At 40.3% G+C, this 10,156-nt stretch overlaps 1 protein-coding gene across 2 annotated transcripts in view; it reads left to right on the forward strand.

The window, feature by feature from the left end:
* The window catches only part of PDCD6IP (programmed cell death 6 interacting protein), a 34,583-nt gene extending 29,102 nt beyond the window's left edge, over nucleotides 1-5,481 (forward strand). For both annotated transcript variants that reach the window (XM_086742878.1, XM_086742880.1), the window contains exons 15-18: nucleotides 769-863; nucleotides 1,345-1,477; nucleotides 1,844-2,076; nucleotides 2,861-5,481. In XM_086742878.1, the coding sequence (XP_086599004.1) occupies nucleotides 769-863; nucleotides 1,345-1,477; nucleotides 1,844-2,076; nucleotides 2,861-3,029 (630 nt within the window). In that variant the 3' untranslated portion in view covers nucleotides 3,030-5,481. The remainder of the gene's footprint in view (nucleotides 1-768; nucleotides 864-1,344; nucleotides 1,478-1,843; nucleotides 2,077-2,860) is intronic.
* The last annotated feature ends 4,675 nt before the right edge of the window (nucleotides 5,482-10,156 follow it).

Genomic DNA, 10,156 nt, shown 5'->3' on the forward strand with positions numbered 1-10,156 from the left:
GACAATTGTGAAATGCTGCTTTGTTCCTATCTGAAAAGTAAACTTTTCTGAGCATTGCTTTGTATTAAAATAGAAAAAAGTGTTAATTACAACTGAGTAACTGATGCTGAAGTACCCAGATGAGCCATTTCATCTGAGGAATTCTTTCATCTCTTCTCCCATGGTATTTAATCACCATATCGAATTTGTGCTTTATATACTGCTCCTGCATACATGAGGAGAGATGTGCGGGGCTTTATTTTGCTTGCCTTTTTTGATCTAGGCTTCTGGAAGATATCTTGCTGCTTCTGTATTAAGTACTTCTTGCTGGTTTATTGATAGCTTACTAGAGGAAAAAAAGAAAATAAAATTCTGAAATGTCAATACAAATGAAATGCATGGAATTGACCAAAGGCAGTACAAATAAAAGAAAAAGAAAAAATTATCCTTTAAAAAATAAATAGTTAATCACTAGAAGTGATCTGGTTTTGTTCTGTTTTTAATATGCTTTCTAGTTGTCTTAAACTATTTTTATGTTTATATACACACACACATATACATATGTACACAAACACACAAAATTGCGTAATATTACAGAGACGGACAACAGCTGACTAATACTTGTTTTAGAAAGGCAGAACAAAATGCACTAGCAGACTACTGAAGTGGCAGGTTTTGGGCACTGTAATAATACTGGATCAATATGTAGAAATGTACTAGCATAGAGTCTGAAAGTATTGATTGAGCATGTTGGTGTGGTTTGTTTGTTTGTTTTTTGTCCTTCATTAGTTTTACAATGAGCTGACAGAAATTCTGCTGAAATTCCAAAACAAATGCAGTGACATTGTCTTTGCTCGCAAGACTGAAAGAGATGAACTGCTCAAGTAAGATTTCAATATTTTGTTTAAGCATTGTAGAAACAGTTAAGTATTTATCAGAAATTAATCTTCAGGGACATGTTTATTATGGTACTTGATGAAATGAGACAGAATAGGTGTGTTAAGAGTCGCTTTTTCTTTGCTTTGATGCTAACCCCACTCTCCCCTCCCCTGAAAAACTAGGGAAGTGATAGGAGAAGTAAATGGAAGAATCTACTTTGAAGTCTGTTCTGCTGTTCCTATATACAATTCAGCATGAATCTATTTTGTCTTATCATTTCACTCTCTGTTCTTTTTGGCATGTGTTTGTAAATAATCTTATTTTTCTGTGGAAGTGATTTGGACTCCAAATTTAGTTTGAGCTACCTCAGTGATCATGCTTTAAATACTAGATCTACTCTGTGGCATCTTTTTAGCTTAGCTTGCTGAAATTTATAACATAAAATTCTTAAACTAAACTGTACTGTTGCTTGTTTGTTTTTAATAGAGATTTGCAGCAAAGCATTGCTAGGGAACCCAGTGCTCCCTCTATTCCTCTGCCTACTTATCAGACCACATCAGGTGGAGGAAGTAAGCCTGCTGCATCATCGACTCCTACTCCAGCACCCAGAACCATGGTGGTAAATATATGCTTCGGAATTAGTGGGTTGAAAATAGAAGGCTCATACTTTGGAACTCCAAACTGATCTGTAATTTGTTTGTATCTCTCCTTAATGTATTGGTGTATTTGGAAATGCATTGAAGTGAAATAGAGGGCGAAGTCTAAAGACTTTGCAGAGAGGTGTATCACCTGCTATTGGTGTTCATAATTTATAGATTTGAAATGGAAAGCTTACTGCTTTCAAGATGCTTTGTATTATTGTCTGTATAGAGTAAATATAGAATGTCCATTTAAAATGAAAATAAAATCAAGCAATCCTACAGCCGCAGTGTTTGATTCCAAGATTTCAAGAAAAGCTCCAGCTTAATTCACTTTTTCTTGTTAGGGGACTAAACCACAGCCACCAGCACGGCCACCACCACCAGTGATTTCTGCAGCAAGCAGTTCCTCTTCCTCATCAGCACCTTCTGGAACAGCTGCAGCTCCTCCTGCCGCTGCTCCTGCTCCTGCTGCTGCTCCTGCTCCTACTCCTACTCCAGGAGCCAGTGCACCTGCTGCAAGCACTGCACCTTCGCAGGCGCAGGGACCTCCTTACCCAACTTACCCAGGTTACCCAGGGTAAGCTATGGGAGTACTTAATCAGTTCTTTATCCTGTTATCTAAAAGCACTTGTGTGTTGCATGTGATTTTTTAAAATCAGTTGTTATAATTGAAGATGTGTTTAGTGTTTGAGGCAAGATGGGTTTTCTTTAGTTTTAATCATGTAATCCTTATTGGAATCGTGTGCTGTTACCATTTGTGTGAGGGTTCATTTTAGGTTTTTGCAGTTTGGCTTTTTTAAAGGAGAAGGGAGATAGGACTGCAGTTCCTTAACTGTGGTTTGAGGATTTTAGCCAGCTCTTGCATAATCAGTTGGCATTGTTTATCTCAAAAGTGTTGGCATAACTCATTTTTCGAATCTTGGTATCTTGCTAAACGTGATAAAAAATACAGAAAAAAACCCCAGTTGAGTAGTGTGCCTTGTTCTGATGCTTTTTTCCATCTTTTTGGAGTCCTCACGAGGAATTGAAGGCAGCTGCTCTCTCCTTCAGTAGCAGGCTCAGCAAATATTAAAATATGTATGATGATATTAAACATAAGAGAATCAATTTAGATCAGTTTTAGTTCCAGCGAGTTGCCTTTAACTCCACCTTCTGTCTATATTTCTGTTGCACGCATTGTATTTTTTTCATGTTTAATCTTTGAAAGTTACCACACTTTCTACTGCACAAAAAGGAAACTGAAAGGAAAGCATTTGTGGTGATTGCATGCCTTTTTGTGTCTATTAATGAGTTGTTATTTGCAAATTAACATCATCAATCTTCTACAACTAAAGTATGCTTTTTATTTCCTGCCCCCCCAGGTATTGCCAGATGCCGATGCCAATGGGCTATAATCCATACATGTATGGTCAGTATAATCTGCCGTATGCACCGTCACCTGTGTATCAAAACCCTGGACAAGCACCATATCCGGCACCTCAACAACCTGGATACCCTTTTCCTCAACAGCCTTATTACCCTCAGCAATAATGCATCTACAGAGAAGTTCTGCTTGTTAAAATTTGGGCGAAATTGGCAATAAGCATACTAAAACTTTTAGCTTCAGTTAGTATACCATACTGAACTGTATGCAGTCTATAACTCCTGTTTATTGTTAACTGCTCAAAAATGTCTAGATCAGTTTTTGATTCCACTAAACACTTTGCAAGATCTGCTGCAGTGGTTTAGACTGTAGACTAATGCCAGAATTAGAGCCTAATTCAGTGGTCTGAAACCATACACTACATGTTGTCTGGGCCAAAAGATTTCTTTGCAAAAATCCTCCAAGTAACAAATGGGTTCAGATGAGAAAAATGAAGCAGTGCGTGCACTGGGTGTGATATATTCTTGGAACCATATAGCATTTCCTTCTATATTCTATTGGTTTGTATTTTGGGGGTTTTAGTTAAAATATGCTATTTTGTCTAATAATCAAGGCCTTGTAAATCATCAGTAAAAAAATAAATTACTTAAGAATGGTTTAAACACTTGGCATTCTCATTACCATAAATATCTTTTGTGTGTCTGTAGATTACTTTATTTGTCCCTTGACTTGAATAACATAAAGATAACTTCACAAGTGTTTAGCCTTACAGCTGAATTTCCACCTCTTTTCCTTGATTCTGTGTTTTTGTGACAGAATCTGTAATTGACCGTTTGAGTCTTGGTAGATCAAGTCTTACAGGTAGAATTTTCCTGTAATTCTGAAGTGCATTGAACTAAAATATGTTCATTACTCTTTTAAAAGAAAGATTGCTCTCATCTCCAGAATACTACCTAAAAGAAGGGAGGTCAGGGTCCCTCTTATAGGACCAGTGACTGGTTGGTCTAACACGTTTTCCAAAGAAACGTTTCCATCAGAAATGTGTTATTGCTCAAAATAGCACAGCTATTGATTGTTGGAGCTTTTCAGATTATGTTTTTAGATGATTACTTTTTTCCCTTGAAAAACTAATGTATTCCCTCAGGGAGCTTGTTATCAGTGGTGAAACTTTTTTTTTGGTGGGGAAAAATATGTATTACCTTGTAAATTAAAGCACATTGAATGTTTATTTTTGGATCCATCTTCTCAAGGGATTAATAACCTTGCACTACATTTTGCATTAGATAGTGAAGAAAATAAGTTTGTGGTTAATGGCTTCTACCAAATATTTGCTGTCTTTTGGTTTGTGTGTGGTTTTGTTGTTTTTTTTTTTTTTTTTCTTCAAGACATGCTTGTCTAGTGAGGGACTCTCCATTCCTTTATCCCTTGACGTGAGTTACTTGGTTCTGTGGGACACAGAATTTCCTGAATACTTCATACAAGATGTTCTGGCCTTACAGAATAGCTCTCAATACATATGTTAAATGTTACTGCTTTGTTTTTCTATTTAAGTGCCTGATTAAAATATTGAGGTATATTTTAATGTAGGGGTTTAGAGGGTGCCAGTTATTGTAGCATCTGGATGGAAACCTCACTGGATCTTGAATACTCTTCCTCATAAGGAAAGCAGCATACATATCCATACGAGCTCCTTTCTTTCTGTCTCAAGTTCTTCTTGCTGTGTGATCACTTCAATTATTTTGGAAGACTACTTGTCTTTTAATACTCCCTGATCCCTGTAGAAAGTGTTGATCAAAAGGTGAAAGTAAGCATTCCTCATAGGACATAAGTGTCTAATTCTAAACAAACTTATTAACCCTGTAAAAGCTCAGTGATGTAGGTGAACAGGGTGAAGTAAAGAAATACAGCGCTGTAGATACAAAGCATCTGTCCTTGTGCACAGTTGTATTTCTTTATAAACATTGCTGAACGAGGTTGCACAGAAACCTCTCCAGTTTTTTCCCCTGATGATAATACGTAAGAGGCAAGCGAAGACAATGAGAAAAAGCTAGGAAGATAACTGTTTGGAACCAACAATCAGAACCTACTTTTACTCTAACTGGAAAAGCAGTAGTTTTCCACTAATTTCACTGTGTCAGTGTAAGCAAGTGCAGGTCTAATGCAACCTTTTAAGTTTTAAATTTCTGGTACACTATGGCCTGTAGATCTTTCAGTTTGCACCTTAGATGCATTTGAGCTTTTGTGTAAGTTTGTTTCTAGTGCCTGAATTTATAAAACTTACTTCAATGCTGTATAGAAATGTAACTCGTTCAGCATAAAGATTCCTAGAACTGAAATTTCCTTTTAAAAATTTCATGGATCTGGAATCACTATTAAAACACTTTTCCAGTTGTGTTACTGCTTGCTTTAGTTTGCTATTATTTGAATATATACAGAAATCTATGCATTATGTTCAGCTTTCACATGAACCTTTTTCTCCCTTTCTTTTCTCCATGAAGAGAACAGAAAAATCTAGAGACATGTATGTATCTGCTTTTAAGCATGCAGCTGTCATGACTTTGGTTGAAATGTTATCTTGTTCTTCTATAGTTTATTAAAAAAATCAGTTAGAAAACCTGATTTCCTGGCTTTTCTCTTGAGTCCTTTGGCTTCAGACAAGTATTATCTTGGAAAGGATGGAAATAAATGATGGGCCCCCAAGTAAGTTTGTGCTGTGGTGAAGGCACTCAGGGTATCAGCTCCTGTGTGAAATGGTAGCCTGGGTATCTGCAGGTGCTTTACGGTAGAGCTGCTGCTCTGTAATAACAGCTGTGTTTAAATCCTGGTAGTTGTGTTTATTTCTAAAGCTGATGGAGTACATTTCCCTTTGATTACTTGAGAAGGAAATGGGAAGGTCCTTCTGCCTTCAGAAACTTTAGTGGAAAGTTTGTTTTCATGAACTTATGTTAGACTGAGTTTCTTACGGCTCACAGCGGCATGGGTATGCCAGGCAAAGCGATTAAAAGCTTGAAGGCCAAAGTTAACTTGTCCCAGCAGATAAATGGCTCCTATGGTCACTCCAACAAGTTGATTTTTTTTTTCTTTTTAGAATTAATTTTGAATTTTACAAATAGACTGTATAATACCATGTTTATTGCAGTTGCTGTGTGGAGACAAAAGTTACAATCGTGTCCTTTTGGAAACTTTGAGGTCAAGCATTTATTTAGTCTTGCATAAAAGCTTTCAATGCAATTAATGAGAAAAGCAAGTCTTATGAAGCAAACTAATTACAGATCATCAGTGAAATTCCAAACTATTGCAGAGGTAGTTGGTCTTTTGTAAATTTTTTTTTTTCCTTTTAACGTGGTTTCAGCCCATATGAGAAGGCATCTTCTTTCCTGACCACTAATTTGACATTGCCAGCTAATGATGGTTCTTTCGCTATCTTCCCGAATAGGATGTAAGATTGTTTTGAGTGCTTTTAGGGCTGATCTGCGCGATCTGAATTACGCTGAACGTAGTCCTTTGCTATTTCAAAGGACCTTGAAGCAGTATTTGGACTTTGACATTCTGAAACAATGTTACACATGGCCAGGTAGCTGAAAACTACAAGAAAATTCTTTGGAAAGCAAAATTTTTCTTTTTGGAGCTGAGAGATGTACTTGTTTGTTACTGAAATGTCTTTGATTCTGAAGTGACTTGGATCACAGAACCTGTTTTCTGGCATGTATTTATCCTGACAAAACATTAAAATAGACTAAGCTGAGTGATTGTGTTTAAGTTGTGATTGTATACTATCAGATGAAGCTACTTGAATTTTCAAAACTTCACTCTGTTTAGTTTAAAAGAAGAAAGTTCTAGTTCTTGAAAAGATGAGAAGGGCCAGCTGGCCCTAGCCTGTGCTTGTGGGCATGGGTCATGCACCTCAGCAGCTGATAGCACCTGGGTGTCAAACACGTGTTAGAGACTTGGTTCTGGCTTGCCATGTGGACATTGGTGGGACTTAAACCAAAACCAAATTTGAAATCAAGTAACCTTTGACTTAGAGGAACTTTGCACCTAGGGTACCCTCTATTCTGTGACCTGCAGTAAATTTTGTCTTAGACTAACTTTTGACCTTCAGGAACCTCTATTCTGTGACCTCAATTAACACTTAACCTTGAGGAACCTTTGACATCAGTTAACCTCTGATGTTAAGTAACTTTTTACATTGATTAATTACCCTCTGAGCTTGAGGAGTCTTTAACCTTGAGTAACCTCTGCCCTCTGACCTAAAATAAACTGTACTATGACCTAAAGTAACCTTTGACCTGAAGTAACCTCTGTCCTGTGATCTCAAGTAACTGTTGGCCTCAAGTAACCCCATGCTATGATCTCAAATAATCCCATGCCCTGATCTCAAGTAAGCTTTGACCTCAACTAACCTTTGATGTCAAGTAACCCTGTCCTGTGATCTCAAGTAACCTTTGACCTCAAATAACCTCTGTGTGATGATCTCAAGTAACCTCTCAGGACCTCAAGAAATCTTTGACCTCAAGTAACCTTTGACCTCAAGTAATCCTGTCCTGTGATCTCAAGTAACCTTTGACCTGGAGTAACACCTGTGTTATGACCTTAAGTAACCTCATGCTATGACCTCAAGTAACCCTTTACATCAAGTAACCCCAGTCCTGTCATCTCAAGTAACTTTCAACTTCTAATCTCAAGTAACCTTTGGGGCCCGTCACGCGAGCAACATGGGGCAAAGGGGTTCCCATGCCGTGGTCGAGCTCCAGCTCCTCCTGGCCCATCCCAGGAGGTTACCTGTGGCGGGAGTACCTGCTGTCTTCAACCTGGGTGTGTGGTTCCTCCTTTACTCAAGGTTAAAGACTGTGGAGCTACAGCCCCAGGGCCAAGGTAGAGGGGCTGGAGGGCTGTCACTGCGTGGTGTGGTGCGGGTTGGGTCTCCCAGTTCTTGCTAATGCTGACTTCTGGAACGGAGCAGCTGACTGACATAGAAGGGTGCCCTATGCGTTGGCCGGCACAGTGATCACAGGTTATTGCACGTAGCTGGGCTGTGCCATTGGTCTGCCTGCTTTTCAGGCTGTGTCAGGGAGAGTGCACATAGCATACTACGGGGAGTAAACCGTGGTGTAAGCGTGAGCTGCCTCACACCTAGAGGTGTGCTCTCTGCAGGATGATGTATCTGCACGACTCTTGTTTCGGATTTCCTGCTGAGGGCTTTTTAGTCTCATTGGCACATCTGATTGGACCTCTTAATTTTTGCCGATTTAAACTAAACTTTTCTGAGTCACGTATCCATGTAAGACAGGCCCAGCTCGTGCTGTCAGCGTTCTCGGAAAATAAAAGGCAAGGGGAGGTGGACTGACATGGTGCTGTGTGCTGGACCCACAGCAGAGGGCAGGCTGAAATCCCATCACTGAGAAACATTCTGCGTTGCCAACAAATCATTTTGGTGCAACTGCATGCAAGAAGAGTTTTTTTTGTTTTTTTTTTTTTGAGTTCATGTTGGTGAAAGAACAGGCAAATCTCTTTTAATTAAGCATTGTGAATTTTAAGTGCCTGTAGATATCATGAACGCTCCTTGGTTGATGACCTGGAGCTCAAACTGCAGAATCAGCCAAGTGCAGGGCCAACCAGCTGCCCACGTCCACCATCCTGACCAGCTGCAAAGCGGACTCAGAGCCCTGTGCTGCGAAGGTGAAGAGATAGGTAGGACTTCACGGTCATCCTGAATTGCTTTATTGTTCTGCAAGAGTTATGTAGGTTTGCCATATTTTCTACCTTTAGCCTGCATACCCAGACAGTCTCTTTCTGAATGAAAAAGGACGAAAAGCTCAACATGAGACAACAATGTGTGCTTGCAGCCCCGAAAGCCAACCACATACTGGGCTGCATCAAGGGGAGTGTGGCCAGCAGGTCGAGGGAGGTGATTCTGCCCCTTTACTCTGCTCTCATGAGACCCCGCCTTGAGTACTGTGTCCAGTTCTGGAGCCCCCAACATCATAAGGACATGGACCAGTTGGAGAGGCTCCAGAGGGCCACAAAGATGATCAAAGGGCTAGAGCTCCTCTCCTATGAGGGCAAGCTGAGAGAATTGGACCTGTTCAACCTGGAGAAGAAAAGGCTCTGGGGAGACCTTGTAGCGGTCTTCTAGTATCTCAAGGGGGCTTATAGGAAAGATGAGGAGAAACTCTTCAGCAGGGCCTGTTGTGATAGGACAAGAGGTAATAGTTTTAAAACAGAGGGAGGTAGATTCAGACTAGACATAAGGAAGAATTTTTTACACTGAGGGTGGTGGAACACTGGCACAGGTTGCCCAGAGAGGTGGTGGATGCCCCATCCCTGGAAACATTCAAGGCCAGGTTGGAGGGGACTCTGAGCAACCTGATCTGGTTGGAGATGTCCCTGCTCCTTGCAGGGGGGTTGGGCTAGGTGGCCTTTAAAGGTCCCTCCCAACCCTAATGATTCTGTGATTCTAATCTGCCTGATGTGGTCTACAAATTCATCCCCTCATCTGACATGATAAATAAAAGATGGTGTGCATGCTCGTTACCCGGTGCAGTGCAAAGTTACCCATTTAGGCTTAAACCGCTGCTGCGATGAAGTGACACTGGAGCAAAGCAGATGGCTTTGCTCATGACCTGTTCTGAGAGCAGGAGTAGGAAAAGGAGCATGTGCTGCTGCTAGAAGAAAAGCACATCAAGAGTAACAGCTCTCTTACTGTGGGGCAGCTGCAATGATAACAGCAGACTTTGCACCAAGGGGATGAAAACCCCTTAGAAAGGGAAGGTGCCAAAGTGGTCAGAGAGGAGAAAGAGCCAGGGTAAAGTGGAAGGAAAGCTGAGGGACAGCTGATGGCTGAGGGAACAGGGAGCTTGTCAAATGAATTTAGGAAGAGGAGGGAGCACGGAAGAAAGGCCCTAGGATTTTGACAGCGTGAAGTAAGAAATCTTAACATTTTGGGTGGTGTGAGGAAAACAGAATTCAAGTTGGAAGGGCTTAACAATTAACTGAAACAGAAGAAAGAACAACGGTAGTAAAATGAAGGAAAAAAGAGATGGAGTTTCACCTGTAGAGGCAGGGAGGGAGAGTTCAGAAAAGGAATTTAAAGGTCAAGAAAACTCATTTTTTTTCCCCCTCCTTCTCGAGAGAGGAGAGAAGTGTAATGGTAAGGAAAGAAGTTAATCAAGAAGGTGATTTCCAGTGGGTCTGAAGATCTGGAGAGCTTGGTGAAAGCCAGAAACTGGTGATGGGCAGAGAGGGTCTGTGGAAGGGAAGAGAGAAGATGCAGCAGATCAGGTGGACTTGACAA

Source organism: Chlamydotis macqueenii, chromosome 2 (assembly GCF_036417535.1).
Source record: "Chlamydotis macqueenii isolate bChlMac1 chromosome 2, bChlMac1.mat, whole genome shotgun sequence".
In the NCBI taxonomy this organism is placed as follows: Eukaryota; Metazoa; Chordata; class Aves; order Otidiformes; family Otididae; genus Chlamydotis; species Chlamydotis macqueenii.